Here is a 15,900-nt window from a genome sequence, read left to right as displayed (position 1 = left end):
GATGATGGGAGACAAAGACGAGGCTATTCAACAATATGATTGTCGGATGGGCGGGTGGGAGAGGGTGGCCGAGATCAGTTGTGACCGCTTGTTGATGTCGCAGAGTTGCTAGGTCTGGTTTTGCCGCCGACGTCGCTCAGCCCCAACGCTCGTTCATCACTTCCATCATCATCACCTCCGTCTTTCTCCCAGCTCGACGAGCAGGCCATTGCAGTCGCGGGTCGCTCGTGGTCTTCGTCGTTGTTGTCGTTGCTTTTCTAGTAGCCGTTCTTTCAATGTAAGTCTATCCGTCACTACTTCACCCGTGGGTGCCCGTGTCTCAGGCCACTGCGCCGAACACAGGACCTCCGCCAGAGCACCTGTTCCGCCCGTCGACCTCAAAGCCCGTATCGCTGCCCTCCAGCTACAGCAAGCCGCAAATTCCGATGCCGCTGCCAAGTCTGGTACCTCTCAGACCCTCCCCAAAGCCAATGCCGTGAATGGAGCCAATGCCCTCCGCGATAGGATAGCATCATTTGAGAAGCAGGGTGCGGTCCCGAAGCCCAAGGGGAGATTTGGCTTTGCTCCGCCCGTGCAGCAGGACCCGAATTCCGTCAAACGTGGTGAGCTGTATGGTAACCGTGTTCCCGGCCTCTCACGTCCACATCTACCCGTGCCCACGAACGCGAGATCCGACACGAAACCCACTCGGTCCCGAAGTAGATCCCGCCTCGAAGAGTTGGAACGCTTTGCGACGTCGCCGAGTCCTCCAGCTTCGCCATTCGCCTTCTCGGACAATGGAGACTCCGTAGGTGACATGTTCTCTGACGGCGACGCCGACTCTCCAAGCAACAATGCGTCTCAGGAGGAGGCCCAGCAGGCTAGCCTCGATGCGCTCGTGTCGCAAGTTGGCGGAGATGCCGCGCCGGAGGTACATGGCGAGGTTACGGAGGCACCCACGGACGCCCCTCAGGAGCCCGATGCACCTGTCGCGGTCGAGACTGTTGGCCCGGCCACAGATCAAACAGAAAAGTCCTCAACCATCGGTGATGCGCCATCAGAACCCACTGCAGACGTCCCTCCACGCCTACCTTCGCCTGCGCCAGAAGCAGAGCTTCCGGTGCCCGCTGAACCAGAGCCTCCAGTACCCCCAGAATCGGAGCCAGCGCCCGAACCTGAACCAGTTCCTGCTTCCGTGCTCGTGAACGTGATTCCTGCTCCCGAGGTGCCTCCTGCGAAGCCCGCTCCTATCGAGGGTCTTGACCCTGCGGTGCAAGCAGTCATCGACGAGCTCGATCGTGCTACTCGAAATGGAGACGCAGGGTCCGTTGTCGTCCCAGCCGATACCCTACAGACGCTTGGGCTGGCTCCTCAACAGACGGGCAGCACTGTAGCGGACCTCCTCGACCAGTTGCTTCTCCAGGAAGATGTACTCGACATCGCGACGCCTGTCAAGCAGCGGTTCTCTCTTAGGAATTCGCTGTCGTCCATAGCGGTTCGGAACTACATCAATCAGCAAGCAGAATTGGCGGCCAAGGATTCGAAGTCTGCTACGACTCCCGAGAAGAAGGCGGAGGAGAAGGTCTCGTCGGTTGCGAATACGTCTCAATCGAACCAGTTCCTGTCTTCCGACAGCCCAGTCGCTGAACCGCTTTCCCCCACGAGCGACATTTACTCTGCGTACCTCACGGCGACCCCGGCGGTTCCATATTCACGAGCACTTCCTGCGATCCCCGAGGGGCCAGACTCGCCCCTTGCGTTCAAGCAACAAATTCGACGGGGGACGTTTGGAATGGACTCGGAGAGCAGCACGCCTCCCTCATCTGTGCTTCTCCCTCATTCGAGCGATAATGGTAGTGGTAGCATCAGTCCCGGCGACGGCAGCGTCCGTCTTGGCAATAGTTCCCTCCCACCCCTTTCCGTTGTGATCCCTGGGACTGTGTCGAAGCAGCATACCAATGACAGGCCCGGAGGCCACGCCCCTTCCCCCGTGGAGGCTGTCATCGTCACTGACGCGCAGCGGGTTGTTTCGCCAACGGTCACTCGCGGCGTGTTGGTTCCTGCGCCTCAATCTGCGAGTGATTCATCTACGTCTTCTCCTTTATCGTCGTATTCTTTGGGTTCGATATACTCGGCGACGTCGCCTTCATCCTCGGGACCCGTGTCGAGGAAGGTCTCACGTTCTTCCAAGTCACGTTCAAAGGCGGTTTCCCCCCCTCCTCCCCTTACGCCATACGAGGAGCCTGCTCTTACACCGCTCGAGGGCCCGAAGGGCTTCCACGCAGTGGTGCACGAGAAGGTCGTAGAAGGGAAGAGTCGTCCCGTCAGCATCATTCAGCAATACGAGGACCTTCCTTCTCCGACACCTATGAACGCCTCCAACATGAGCGATCTCGCTGCCTTGCTTGCTGACGCCCAGAAACTGGAGCAACGTCTTGCGGACGCTCGTGGTACACCCCAGAAGAAGGCAAAGGCATTGCCACCACGTCCGGCACCTCCGTCGACGTCGACACCTCCCCCGCCTGTTGGTCGCAGTACACCTGACCGCAGAGGCACGCCTAACGCTGACCGACCGCGTCCTGTGCAAGATCTCCCAGAGTCTCCTGATGATGGAGACAACTTCGGTCGCCTGTCTCAGGAGACGAGCATGGTCTCACGGGCCTCGACCATCTCGCGGACGTCGCAGTACGACCGCTCGTCTCAATACGCCCAGACATCCCAGTACGAGAGCCGTCCTCTCCCTGCCCGACCTTCAGCAGACAGGACCATCGAGCGTAAAGTCTCGCGACCGTCGTTCTCGGATGCCGCACGACCTTCATTGGACCGAGTGTCGTCACGTACATCGCTGGATCAGACCGGTTCCGCACGACCATCGGTTGACAGTCATCTGGCGTCACGACCACAATTGCAGCCTTTGTTCTTGAGCGCAGATCCGAATACGGTCCGGATACCACTGCCACCGCGGCCGAAGAGTGCGGCGGCGGGTTCCTCGGTGCCACGCAGCCAGACCTCCACCCCTCCGGTACCACGCAGCCAGGCCTCTACCCCTCCGGTGCCGCCTCTGAAAGGCTCTCCGAAGACGGGTACTGGCTATCTGAGCAACCTCCTGTCGAGAGCAAAGAGCTCTGGCAACCTGCGCCAGACGCCAGACTCGCGCGACAGCGTGGGTTCGTCGTCGGAAGACTCTGTTATGGTCTCGACGCCACCGACTCCCCCTTACGAGATGATTGGCAATGATACTGGCTCAGTGCGTAGTTCAAGGATGTTCAAGAACAGCTTCAGCCGCGCCAGCAACTTCGCCGACCGGCTGTTGCACCGGAAGGATGGTAGTAACCAGGTCCCAGATGTTGCCATAGCTAGCGGAGGTGCGTTCCTCAACATCTTCATACATGGGCAGGTCATAAAGCTGATGTCAAATTCATTTACACAGATGAAGATGATGGCGGGCTCCGTGCTCTGCCTCGTCCTCCGCGTCCCCTCCCACTCCCTCCCCGACCTCAGCCTCCCCGCGGTCTTCCCCCTCCGGTGCCTGGCGAGCCACAGAGCAGTGGCAACCTGCAACCGCTTCCCCCTCCAGGCCAGCCCAGTTTGCAGCGCCGAGGCTCGTGGAAGTCCCTCGCAAGTGTCTCGACAACAGACATTAGCGCCGCCTTGGACAACATCGGCATGTCCGATAACTTGCCTCCTGAACCCATTGCTGCTGCCCCCGTCGTTCGCGGCCTTCCTCCTGGCCCAAACGCGTACACCTCTCCCCGCCCTGCTCCCCAACCTCCCTTGCCTCCGCCGAATCAACCGCTTCCCCCTCCACCTCCCAACCAACCGCTTCCTGCTCCTCCACGCGGTGCTTCTCGTGGGCTTCCACCTGCTGGTTATGGCCTGCCTTCGAACCCATCGGTGCCGCGGAAGAGCCTACCTGCTCGTCCGAAGTTGGGCCAGCCAGGCCAGCTACGGTCTGGGATGATCTGAGGTCTTACTTTGCTCGCGCTATTCGTCATCGTCGCTGTCGCTCGCCGGATGGTATCTATCTATTGGCTTCTTTCCTTCTTGGCTACGAATCCCTCATTAGTGCGTCCTCCTTAGTTAGTTTGTGTCTATATATTTTAAGTCTCTCGCCCGTCGTTCGTTGGATTACTTACCGTGCATATTGCTCGCGGCATCGCCCCTTTCAGCTCAGCACTTAGCCAATGCCACACCCTACCACGTTGCTGACATAGCTGATCTCTAGCACTCACCACACATCGTTACCCGCTGATGATCATCAGCACACTAGCACTGTGTCATACGCATATGCGCCTACGTCTACGTTTTGCATAATGCTCTCATACTAGACTACCCACTATTGCGCATGCCTTGCGCCGTTGTCAATGCTTTGTCTGCGCAGACCGTCGCGATATACATTGCTGTTTATACGTTGTGTGTGCGTGTGTGCTCGGTACATACACTCAGTACTGTCTACAAGCGTGGAGTACATACATGGAATCAACACTACGAACTACCGAGCTAAACTAGCATACACTGCGCATTCGGGTGCAATCGTGCAATTCCTCATGGTCGAATGAATGATAGTGTGATGGCGAATACGAATGATTGGGACGAAAGCAGGAGCATGGCATCAGCGAGCAGACGTGCCCCTGCGCTGCTTCCTAGGCTCAGGCGCATCACCATTGACAGTCTCGGACGATGCCCGACGGCTCGCCTCGCGACGCTGCCCTCCTACAGATTTCGAGCGTGAACGTTCCTCATAGTCGGATTCGGTGTCTTCTCTATAGTCTTCGGGCATCTTCCTTGCTTGCGCGAAGAAAAGTCTCGCCTCACGGTCACAAATATTCTGAATGTAGTACACGTTCCCTGCAGGCGTTGAGCGCGTTAATGCTTGTTACCGAATCAAAGACAATCCACGAGACTTGCCTCGCGGGACCATGAACATTCCTCCCGTAGCGAGGATGAAGTTCGTCTGGTGTACGCAAAACTTCACGGCCCCCTGGATCACGAAGAACACCTGATAGATGCATAATTCCATGAGTCAGATTCCACAAGACCCATGACCTTTCGCAAAGACGCGTACAAAGGTGTTATCTTTCGTGCTCTTCGTCGGCTTCGTAGAGTTGGGAGGGATATAAAGTACGCCAGAGGCGAGGTAGTCACCATCGCCAAAGATCTTCTGGAAATAGAACGCGCCCTGCGCAGCAGCCTTCGGGGTAATCATCTTGGCGGTGAACGCAACACCTGAGACAAGTCGTCAGCTTCAACCCACAAGTGCCGGCACTTGACCTAAAGCCACCCACGTCGCTCGACCTCCTTGCCGTCCGTGCCGAACTCTAGGACCTTGCAGTGCGGATCTGTCTCGTCGTCCCAGCCCTCCTCCGGATCATACACGAGCACCTGCTGGGGCTCAGGTTCCGCAGTCGCGGTGCTACGGCCTTTCTTACGACCCCCGGCCCTCCGCCTTCGTGCACCGAGTGGCTCAGCCTTGATTTCAGGTATACGGTGGATTTCCTTGATGCTGGGAACGAGGCATGGCCCATTCTCTCGGCGACCGTAAACGACTTTCTCCAGTCGCCAAAACGCGAGCGGGGAGTATCTCCTGCGTTTGCTGCGACGCAGACCTTCGGCGTTGGAATCGTCTGGGGTGACTGTATGCGTGTTGTTTGTTACATATATGATGCATGTAGGGGCACTTGGGAATGTACCTTCACGTAGAACTTCTCTCTTGGCCCGTGGCCGTCCGCGAGCTGCGCCTTCGTTCTCCTTGCGCTTGCTGTTGGGTACCTTCTTCCCCTTCTTCCCACGCGGCTGCTCTAGCACCGTTTCCTCCGGCTCTAGCACCGATCCCTCCTGCTCGTCATTCATGGGCTCCTGCTCGATATCCCCCAGACCTTGCGCAATCTCTGGCTCCATTTCCTCGTCTCGGTCTTGGTATACAGCACTTGCACGCTGTTTCCCACGCGCCTTCTCGCTTGGCGAACGGCCGAAGTCCATATCGTTCTCGACTGCTTGCCGCTCATCCTCACTAGCTTCTTGGTCCAAATTGGCAAAGCTTGTGCGACGAGAGGATTGGCCAGACCGCGGAGTACGTGGATTTTGCGGAGGCGGGGGCGGAGAATCGTCTAATTCCATGTCGTCCCCGTAGCCGCCATAGTCGTATTTGGGGGCCCCCGCGTCGACATCGGACTCATCGTCGTCCTCGGCAGCCACCATGCTCTGCGACAAACGAGAAGGAACGGAGGTGCGGCCATGGCCGTTTGGGGCGGCTCTTCTGGCGGTGTACGTCGGAGAGGCACGAGGGGAAGGCACAGCATCAAAATCGACGTCCGAGTTGTGCGCGACGGGGCGGGAGGACGAGCCAACGCGCTGTACGCTCGACGTGATGGTATTCACACGCGTATGCACGAAGTAAGCGCCCGGACCGACTGGGGTATCTGCTCAGACGCGTCAGGCAACGTAGATACTCTCGTAACCGCCAAAAGCGGGGGTGGGGCGCACCATCATCCAGCTCCATTGAGATCTCCCCGTTCCCGTCGTCATCATCGAACTGCTCCTCTGGGACGGGCACAGGTGTCTTGGGACCACGCTTCTTGCGGGCACCCTGGGGACGGAAGGGTGTGCGCTGGTCGGCCTGGCTCATGACCTTCTCGAACGGCTCGAACTCGTCGGTGTGGTCGACATAGGCGACCGCGATGCCGGTCTTCTTGCCATGCTGGAAGTCGTCGGCGCGGTATGGAATGTACTTCTGTGGGGCGCGGCGTAGGTTGCCGACGCTACTCTTGCGTGCAGAGGCGGGCATAGCTGTCGTCGGCGAAGAGGAAGGGGTTGGCGTTGAACGGGGCGCATTCGGAGCAGACGCGAACCATGCCTTTGTTTGGCTTCGTTTTGCGGTAACCGGATATGGCTAGCGGAGCCGGACGGGCGTCTATGCGCCATTGTCTACGACACTGGCTGAGAAGCCGACGAAGCTTCTCCGAGTCCTTACCAAACCATCTTCTCCTACTCTCGGTACGATGTTCGTCCTTGCTCTTTGACGTTTTCGCACTATGTCAGCCAACTGTTAGGATGAGAAATATCGTCTAGTCGCCAACACTTCGCGTCCGTCTATTGCAATCCCATTCCACGCGACTCTGAACACCAAGTGCGATTCAAGTGTGTTCATTCCGTGTACAAGTCGAGCACCTCCTTCAGACGTCCACAGTCAATCTGCGCGCGCAAATTGTGTTCCTCCCGTCCTCGCTAACTCCGAGACCAATCTTGGCGTCCTCCTCGCTCGTATAGCCCTGCAGCGAGTAAACCAAGGGACCCTCCTGATCCACTACTAACCCAACTCCTTGATGGCTCGCGAGGCTTTCTCCCTCTTGCAGTGACCACTGCTTCCACACGACGAACTTCGCGTCTCCTCCCTCGCTATCCAGCTCCGCATGCGCCACTCCCTCCACCTCAAGCAGGCCCTTCGAGCGTTCAAGCAGCTGCTGGTTCTGCTCGCTTCTGATCCACTCGTAATGGGCTGTCACGCCTTCCCATCCCGTGATGAGGTATATGAGTCGCGGATCGGTAGTGTCCTCGAAGAAGCGGAGGGGGTAGCCAGACCAAGCTCCCTGCTGGGTCGAGAGCGTCGCGAAGAACGCTTGGATCTCTGGCGAGCCCCAGACGTGGGGGTAGACAAGTTTGAGCGTTGCAAACTCGGTGGCGGTCATAGTGTATGTGGTCTGATTTCTCTCGAACGCTTGCGCTCGTTTATATACTGAGGTCAGCGGTAGGCCGCGTAAGCTCCATATCGCAGCCATGCAACATCGCCGCACATGTTCATGAAGGCGGTCCGCCCGTATCCTGAACGCAAACCTACTGCAGCTGAATCCAAATCATGACTCAAAATTGAATCTGGTGGACAGGGGAACCAAAAGCATATGCTCGCAGGCTCGTCACATTCTCAACTACCGATCGCACTGTCATTTCAATGTGACGGTTCAGTGTTCTCAACCGCTGAGGCTGACCGAACCGCCGTTGTTCGGTCAGCCTCCAACCAGGACGCATAGAAGAGCGCCTTGAACGCACTTCTGCTCCTCGTCCCATCTCTCATCTCTATACAGCTTGTCCACCTCCCGCTCGCTTATCTTCCTCGTAAGTACCCTCGACCGCTCCTCAGTACTGAACTGTCGCTCACACCCTCGACCTATACCGTAGATCCTCCCCGACCTAGCCCCGATATGCGGTCGTTCCGGACCCCGCCAAGACGCGTCTCCTCCGTGGCCCCTCCCCAGTTCTTCGTTGCCCGCTGGTCGGGGAGGTTGCGCTGGTCGCACCCGACGACCCTGGGCGAGGGCACTCGGTGTGATTCGCCAGGCTTCGTGCACGTCAAGGAGCAGGTAAGACTTCTGTTCCCGAGGGAGGGACTTCGGTCCTGGCGCATACCTTTCCGTGGTCCTCGGGATAAGTACCTTCTTGTCCCCGTTCCCGGCTGGGGTTGGGAACGGTGAGGGGAACGGGAAACCAAAATGCGCTTCTAGGGTGATCTATCACACTGCCTTTTGGGGCTATCTCTAGAGGTGGTGCCGCTGTCATGTTTGTAATTGCCTCTACAATCGTCGTTTGTATGCCTGGAGAAATATGATTGTGCCATTCTTCTCTCTGGTGGAACAAGCACCAGGCATCCAGGGGGTGACGGTGATGTTAGCACTGTACGCTGACATACTGAGTTCGCTCTATGTCAGAAAGAAACAGATGCTCACTTGAGACCGGGACATGGAAGAATGAACATGCAGTCTCTGACTAAGAGGTCTGATTACGCCGCATCATGACATTGAATCGTCAAATATCCATACATCCTCCAACGTACAAACCGCCGTCACAGTCCATAGTACCTCGAATCGCTCGGACACTTGCCTCAGAACTATGAGAAGTCTCATGTCAGTACTTCATTCTCAAGTCGAAGCCAGCAAAAGGAGATGTGTCGGTACTTACGCGTATTTGATACGACCCGCTCGCCTTGGTAAGGTATCGTACCCATTTCACGCTCTGGTAGTTGCTCTTCTCGAACACCTTCAGGAAGCGCACGATCAGGCCGGACGATGTGAACATGAGCACCTGGAAGTCGACGTCGATCGGTGGACGGGCCCAGACTTGACGTGTCGTCGTGCTCGTCAGTTGCGCATGGCCAGAGAAGGTCACTTCTTGGCCACCCTGTAGTCGTGGGATCCTATGTGCATCACGCCATCAGCCCAGATGACCCAGGATACAACTGATCGGAATGCTAGAGACACCCACTTCCACACGACAACGTTCTCCGCAGGCTGATACTTCGCCTTCCCGATCGGCACCTTGCAGTCCACGTTAGTCGTGTTCAAGGGCGTGGGTATCCGCAGGACCACGTTCGTCGCCGACAGTTTGTTGTTGAAGTTCGCCTTCACTGTCACAGCATAGGTCACCTGCGTCGTCCCGATTTCGTTCACGGTCGGGATGATGCGCAGAGGGAGTTTGACGTTCGACGTCGATCGGTACCGCATGAGTTCGAACTCGCCATCAGGAGGGACGAAGCTGATGGTGCGGGTGGAGTCAAACTCGTCCAGCCGGACGCACTGGTGGAACGTGCAATCATCCAGTTGGACAGCGTCTCCGCCCCCGCTACGATCGTTCTTGTCTATAACGAGCTTGTCGTTCAAGCCGAACTTGCACTCGGGAGTGCCGGAGAGGTATGCACGCATGAGGATATGGCCATCCACGTCGGCGCGCAGTACAGTGCCTACAGAGGGCGTCAGCAGTCTGTCCACGGCGGAATAGGGGAAGACATCCACCTTTCGCACTCATGCTCAGATTTACTGTCTCCACGACGTCCACGAACGCTTCATTCTTCTTGTATTTGACATCGCCTCTTCGCCAACTTGTTGCGCCGGTAGCCTGTGTTGTGATCTTGGAAGACTCCTCCTGTAATCAGTCCCAGGTGAGCACTCGGTGGAAGGGAAACCGAAGATGGCCATACGGCAGCAATGTTGGAAGATACGATGCTCTCCGTAGTAATGTATGTCTTCAGGGTATCCGTTTCGCTGTTTTGTGGGTAACCGAAGTCGATGATTTCTGTCGGTCCAGGGATGCACATGAAGCGGAGGGAGCCGTCGACAAGATTGAGAACACTCGCCATCGATTAATTCGTATATCAACACAAAGTTGTTCTTAACAGCCTCTTCGTCCACTTTCCCGAAATATGATTTCGCGATCGAGGTAAAACGGTAGCAGAATTCGAAGACTAGGGCGGCGTTGGCATTGCACCTACGGGAACGGGGACAGAACGCAATGAGACTGCGAGAACCAACGGAAATGGCATGCGCTCACTTGGTCACCGCCACAACATACAAGTTGTTCACGCGGACATGGAAAAAGCTCGTCGAGCCTAGGGTGATGATGGGAGACCGTACGTCACTATTCGAGACGACTTGGATCCGGAATACATCGGCGATGGAGCGTCTGTGGTTGTTCATGTAGGTTCGGGATTGGTACGAGCAATGGTAGTGAAAGAGACTTACTTGAGGTCCGTTCGGTACAGACGCGAGATGAGGACCTGGGAGAGAGCTCAAGCGGTCCGCTTCTGGCTAATATCCGGCAGACGTACCTCGCCCTTCTGGTTGAATATGAAGAAGGCCTGAAGATATCGTCAAGTTGGATATCCAGCGGCGTGGTCCAAGCAAAGCTGAAGCTCACCGAGATCATGGTGGGGTAAGGAGCGACGGCACGCGGAGAGGAGGATTGCCACGTGCCGTGGTCGGCTTCGAAGAAGTTGAGCGTCTATGCCGCATTCAACTTGTGACATTCTCAGACTTGTTAGGCTGCTGAGGCCCTCCAGCTGCCGCCATACCTGACAATTTGCTGATCTCGTTTCTTGGCCCACTACATGAATCATCTCGTCAGAAATTACGCCTTTTCATCTCTGTGTCTGTACACGCCACTGAGTCCGCTGCGGCAAGCGCGGCGTAAGGCACCGTCGGATCGCGTAGAAGTTCACGCTCCTCCCCGCCGATCCCGTCGCTCCGCGAAAAGACTCCAGCAATAACACGGAAGGTCGCGGATGGACGAGCGTGTTGCCCTTAGTGATCAGCGGTGCACACGTTATCGGCTGTTCCCTGAATATGCGTAATTTGCCACCGAGGCCGTGAGTGCTCCTCTAAATTCTTAGCACGACAGTGGTCACCGGATACGTGACCAAATCAATTCGCGAGTATACCCTTCGCCCCGGCATTGCCTGATCCTTCTTCCTGCTGCTGAACAGCCAGTTACTGACGGCGCGCGCCGACGGCTCTCTTCTGTGGCGGCCACATCGAGCACGAGATCGACCCCGTCTACATCATCCGGATCGGTCGGGGAAAAGTCGGTCAGCTGATACAGTTGCCGAGCAGTATAAAACTGCCATGTCTTCAGCCTGAGTAACGCAAGACGTAGATTCCTCGCCGTTTTCCTCGTGTCTGTCGTGTTTACGGCCAGCTGTAGCTTCTAGCGTTGGTTACTCCGTGCTGTGCAGAACCACCATGCTATTCTGGAAGGTTTCCTGTCTCCTATCGGCGCTATCTATTGCGTCCGCCAAGCTCACATGGGGAACGACGCAATTCCTCTTCACATTTGGCGATTCCTACACAACCGACGGCTTTAATATCTCTGCCGGTGTGGACTCACCCGTGCCGGGCTTTGTGGGTGCAGGATCTGCTATCGTCATGAACCGCTTTCTTTCTCACGCCCTATCCTCCTCCAACAGACTTCCTCCAATGGCCCTAATTGGGTTCAATTCCTCGGTAAGTGCTATCAGCAATCTGGTTCCGCTACGCAGGGCAGGTCCTGAGCACATGCATGTGAATATGATAGGTGGCACGTACAACGTGACCGACACACAGGTATGATGCGCGACGTTTACCGAAAGAAGGCTGACCTGGGCGCCGTCAAAGGTGTTTAACCTTGCTTCGGGCGGGGCGACGATCGATGCTGCGCTCGTCGCACCGTTCGAGCCGACGGTTCTGTACGTCATAAACCTCCCGTTCTACGCGTTATTGGAAAGCCGACGACGCACCCTGCCCCCAGGTCCATCGTCGATCAAGTGCAGCAGTTCCATGACATACTGGCCCCGAAGCCGGCAGGTGCGGAGTGGAACAGCTCAAATAGCCTCTTCGCCTTCTGGATTGGTATAAATGATGTCGTACGTGTCTCCGATTCTTCGTCCATGTTTTACCAATCCAAGGCTTACGGGCCATATTCGTACAGGGAAATTCCTTCTCTTGGGTGCGTATGGCGCCTCGGGTGTCTTGCGGAACAACATGTTCACCTGAGACACTGCAGACAAATGTGACATCCCAATCCGACTTCCATAAAGTCTTGATGAAGAGACTATTCAGTCAGGTCGGTGATGCTCGACTGAGGACATCCCATTTACGCCGCTATCGCTGACACAAAATTCGCGGCAGGTCGAGATCCTGTACCAGGACGGAGCGCGGTCTTTCCTTTTCCTGACTGTGCCGCCGACGAACCGTGCCCCTCTGCTGATCGAGCAGGGCCCTCAGGCTGTAGGGAAGATTACTGCCGCGCTCGCAGACTACAACGCTCAGCTGGCGGCGAACGTCCGCGCGTTCAATCAGACGCACAAGGACCTCGACCAGGTCCTAGTCTTCGACACCCGTCCGATTTTCAACACCCTCTTGAACAACGCCGAGACGTTTGGGTTCGTCAACAGCACAGGCTTCTGCGATGCGTACCAGAACGGCACCCCTGAGCCGACGACTCAAACACCGCCGTGCGCCCCGGTGTCCAGTTATTTGTGAGTGTAACTCCCCATCGAGCTCCGTTCCCTCGCAACCATATTCTTGCGCGTTGCTCGGTCTCCTGCCGCACACCCGCCTCCGCGAAGGCACGGGAGGCCCGAGTTGCAGCGAAGTCCATCCGGTTGCAAGGGGCCCGCGGCTAATAATGCTAACTGACGGCAACCCGGCAGCTGGCTCAATACATTGCATCCGCTCTTTACCGTGCACAAGTAAGCATCTTAACTCTTCCTGTGCCTCGCGTCTTCGCACACCCGCCGTGTACTGATTACGCCGGCCATATAGCATTCTCGCCCACGCCCTCTCGACGGCGCTCAGTGCCTAGCCGCTAGCGCCGCACATACCTTTCTCGTCGGGGGCTGGAGGAGAACGGTTACCAAAACGGGCGGAGCCTGGAGACGCGTTGCGATTTCGTTCGGCGTCACGCAGGTTGGGGCGTTGTATTTGCGCCGCCTGCAGTATGCGGTGCGGGTGCGTGCATGTGCGAGTGTACACTGTCGGAATGTGCGTTGTCTGGGCTGGGTGAGACCCGGCCGAGGTCACTACAAGGCACAAACACGGATAGATGGACGTCTGGCATGTTGCATCCATCGGACACGATTTGGAACGGGTGAGTACGTATGGACCCAATTGGGGGGAGATCGAAACAGCTCGGTGATAGAGAACGCGTGCGAATACGACCGGGGCACTTTGGCTCGCGCACGGCGACGCGAATGGATGACCGTTACACGCCCATTCTGACACGGTTGCGCGCCCCTGACGGCAAGCCAAGCCGGGGGTCACCATCCTGCAAGAGATACACTATCCGACAACGGTCGGACCAAACCCGTTGCACCGCGCTCAGTGAGGCGAGGTGGGGAGACGCCAGGGGTGTCGTGCGAGTGCGCATGGGCAGGGGTAGGTGACTGCTAGGGAGCCTGGCAGGAGGCAAGCCAGTATCAGCGCGATCAGAGCCCCACAGTTATGTTTAGTGTGTACCTGCGGGCTACCCCAGGTGATGAAGGGACCAGCGCTGCGATAGAGTTTGTAGCGGCAAAGAGGCGATGATGCCGAGGGGTTTCTGAGTGGCAGGTAAGCGGCCCTGTGGTCAACGAAGCCTCTAGATACGCCCGGTGAACACTTGCAATTGCGAGCGCCTTCGCATGCGTGAAGAAAGAACTATCTCTGTGTAAGCCTTCCGGTGATAGCAAGGTGGCACTCAGCAGATGAGCATGGGAGCATGCGCCCATGCTCGGGAGCACATACGCCACCTACATGTCGAAAGAGATCAAACTACAGCACGCAATTCTCGCACCCCGAGGCAGTCATATAGAACGATCTGCGGGTGACTCATAAGGTGCTCATGAAGCTAAGGTGGGCGCACAGAATGGGCGTATCGTCAGCCTTCACATGCCCGGATGTGACCTATGCTCCCGGCGACATTGACTTTGAGCCACCGTCTCGGGGGTCTATGAATACGCCGTGCCGCTAATTCCAGTCAGAAATTGTCATTCATACGGGCCGGAAATGAACAAGCTCACCGATTTGGGACCATGGGGAAATTTCCACAATTATAGGTGGTCAGAGTGCACGATTCTGTGCGATTCTGGAGCAATTCTAGAGGACGATTCTGGAGGCGATTTTGTCGCCAGAATCGCGATTTTCGCAGAATCGCGCAGAATCGCAGAAGCTCCTCCGGAGGAGCTTCTACCTCCGGAATCGCGATTCTGTTGCTCGCGATTCTGCGTCGACTCCCTTTGTCCCACCTGTCTCCCCGTCTATTGCCAATACGGGATCTATCTCATGCATATTCCAGTGACAGGATAGTTGCATAGGAACCTCTCGAGGCAACCGTGTCGAAACAACGACTTTCTACAGAGAATCTGCACCTATAGTGGCGATTTCGCCTCAAATTGGCTTGATTTCGGTCGGAAAAAAATGCAGAGTCGATTTGTCTTGTTCTTTGTGAATATGTAGGATGTTCAAGGGCGCGATAGAGCCCCAAACCAAAGGCAGACGTTGAGTAAACAGTCGAGAAATGCAGAATCGTAGTACCAGAATTGTGTTCATAATCGCTTTGCAACACGGGTGGTCAGAATACAGGTCGATTTGAATGCGATTCGGGAAATCAGAATCGCACCAGAATCGGTCTCAGAATCGCCTCAGAATCGTGAACTCTGACCACCCCTATTATTTATAACCGATAGGAGAGTCAGAACAGGTTAGCTGCCACAACATACCGCAGACTACTGGTAAGAGCGGTCTGCGGAGAATGCCACAGCATCCAGCATCTGAAAGACAAGGAGTCGAGCTTCAGGAGCGCCGATGCCCTGGTGCGGTCCGAAGAAATTGTATCAGACAGGTAGTCTCAGCATGTCTAGGCGTTCTGTTTGCCCTTGGACATGTCCGGTCGCACTTGATGGTTGGATCATCAAACAATGTCAACCCATGGCCGTATGACATATCAGGCACGGAGGACAGACGCAAAAGTTCAGGGACCAGGCATCGCCAGACAGGCCCAAGACTATGTGAAGAGACGGACGGAGAGATATGAGTGGGAATTGGATGACGAGTAAAACCAACTCTACGCACCCGCGAGGGCGTTTGCGAGTCCGCTCCACGGAGTTCACAGCGAAGCGAGGCGCAAGGCTTTCATGATAGTGTCAAGGGTGCGTGACGACGGGTCCACACAAGGTGTCCACCGCGGGACAGGTTGAATTCAGGGCGGCTGAGCGGCGTTTTCAGTCAGCCCGGACTTTGCGGGACTTCGAGCGCCTGGAGGCTGCTCCTCAGACTCGATACGTCGGCGGTGAAGGAGACGGCTGCGCTCAAAACGTCACCATGCCGGAAAGGCACGGAATACGATTGTATGATTAAAACATTGCTCCGCGGCGGAAGCTCAGGACTGCCAATATTACCTTCTTCGAGATACGTGATGGAAGCGCGGCACAGGCGTGAGTGTTAGGACGGCGTTCCTTTGCGCCCGAGGTTCGCAGCAACTACCATGATGCGGCCGTTTCATGCGCGCAAACCTTGCGACCACTACGCCTCTATGACACTAGCTAGTCCATCCTAAGCCCCATAGTCATGCCCTGTGGTCGCCCGCCTTGGGGATCAGCCGCTGTAATGGTGGGGTAGCGAATATGATACGCACTATTGATGCGAT

General features: G+C 56.5%; 4 protein-coding genes across 4 annotated transcripts; 1 reads left to right on the top strand and 3 right to left on the bottom strand.

Moving 5' to 3' along the window:
- Positions 1-167: 167 nt before the first annotated feature.
- DICSQDRAFT_98139 (uncharacterized protein) lies at positions 168-6,780 on the bottom strand. The gene is made up of 8 exons (XM_007361410.1): positions 6,463-6,780; positions 5,670-6,398; positions 5,265-5,612; positions 5,045-5,205; positions 4,879-4,978; positions 3,410-4,827; positions 343-3,344; positions 168-277 (listed from the first exon to the last, which is right to left on the bottom strand). Exons 1-6 carry the CDS (start codon positions 6,761-6,763, stop codon positions 4,592-4,594), a joined length of 1,875 nt encoding a protein of 624 aa, XP_007361472.1. The 5' UTR covers positions 6,764-6,780; the 3' UTR covers positions 168-277; positions 343-3,344; positions 3,410-4,591.
- Positions 6,781-7,376: 596 nt separating this feature from the next.
- On the bottom strand, positions 7,377-7,664 carry DICSQDRAFT_19792 (uncharacterized protein; the record flags this gene model as incomplete). Its single annotated transcript, XM_007361409.1, has 1 exon — positions 7,377-7,664. A coding segment is annotated over one exon (288 nt), but the record flags the coding sequence as incomplete, so codon positions are not given.
- Positions 7,665-8,755: 1,091 nt separating this feature from the next.
- DICSQDRAFT_132343 (clathrin adaptor mu subunit) lies at positions 8,756-10,676 on the bottom strand. Its single transcript, XM_007361408.1, has 10 exons — positions 10,660-10,676; positions 10,571-10,600; positions 10,485-10,519; positions 10,294-10,425; positions 10,100-10,230; positions 9,944-10,038; positions 9,759-9,888; positions 9,232-9,706; positions 8,929-9,163; positions 8,756-8,857 (listed from the first exon to the last, which is right to left on the bottom strand). Exons 1-10 carry the CDS (start codon positions 10,666-10,668, stop codon positions 8,852-8,854), a joined length of 1,278 nt encoding a protein of 425 aa, XP_007361470.1. The 5' UTR covers positions 10,669-10,676; the 3' UTR covers positions 8,756-8,851.
- A 737-nt stretch (positions 10,677-11,413) lies between these two features.
- Positions 11,414-13,493, top strand: DICSQDRAFT_98135 (uncharacterized protein). The gene is made up of 10 exons (XM_007361407.1): positions 11,414-11,639; positions 11,705-11,741; positions 11,812-11,840; positions 11,892-11,962; positions 12,025-12,139; positions 12,205-12,222; positions 12,280-12,339; positions 12,405-12,754; positions 12,929-12,967; positions 13,041-13,493. The coding sequence occupies exons 1-10, from the start codon at positions 11,481-11,483 to the stop codon at positions 13,078-13,080; spliced, it is 918 nt and encodes a 305-aa protein (XP_007361469.1). The 5' UTR covers positions 11,414-11,480; the 3' UTR covers positions 13,081-13,493.
- The last annotated feature ends 2,407 nt before the right edge of the window (positions 13,494-15,900 follow it).

This window comes from Dichomitus squalens (assembly GCF_000275845.1).
Source record: "Dichomitus squalens LYAD-421 SS1 unplaced genomic scaffold DICSQscaffold_2, whole genome shotgun sequence".
NCBI lineage: Eukaryota > Fungi > Basidiomycota > Agaricomycetes > Polyporales > Polyporaceae > Dichomitus > Dichomitus squalens.
Note: the sequence above shows the minus strand (reverse complement) of the source record. Positions and strands in the feature narration are given on the sequence as shown.

Excerpts from the sequence above, each read along its gene's own strand:
- DICSQDRAFT_98139 (XM_007361410.1), bottom strand. The coding sequence starts at position 6,763 with ATGCCCGCCTCTGCACGCAAGAGTAGCGTCGGCAACCTACGCCGCGCC. Across the intron at positions 5,613-5,669 it reads GAGAGAAGTTCTACGTGAAG|TCACCCCAGACGATTCCAAC; the intron begins GTACATTCCCAA and ends ACACGCATACAG. Across the intron at positions 4,828-4,878 it reads GGTCCCGCGAGGCAAGTCTC|GGAACGTGTACTACATTCAG; the intron begins GTGGATTGTCTT and ends CAACGCCTGCAG.
- DICSQDRAFT_132343 (XM_007361408.1), bottom strand. Across the intron at positions 10,231-10,293 it reads TATGTTGTGGCGGTGACCAA|GTGCAATGCCAACGCCGCCC; the intron begins GTGAGCGCATGC and ends CCGTTCCCGTAG. Across the intron at positions 10,039-10,099 it reads GATATACGAATTAATCGATG|AAATCATCGACTTCGGTTAC; the intron begins GCGAGTGTTCTC and ends CTGGACCGACAG.
- DICSQDRAFT_98135 (XM_007361407.1), top strand. The coding sequence starts at position 11,481 with ATGCTATTCTGGAAGGTTTCCTGTCTCCTATCGGCGCTATCTATTGCG. Across the intron at positions 12,340-12,404 it reads TGAAGAGACTATTCAGTCAG|GTCGAGATCCTGTACCAGGA; the intron begins GTCGGTGATGCT and ends AATTCGCGGCAG. Across the intron at positions 12,968-13,040 it reads CCGCTCTTTACCGTGCACAA|CATTCTCGCCCACGCCCTCT; the intron begins GTAAGCATCTTA and ends CCGGCCATATAG.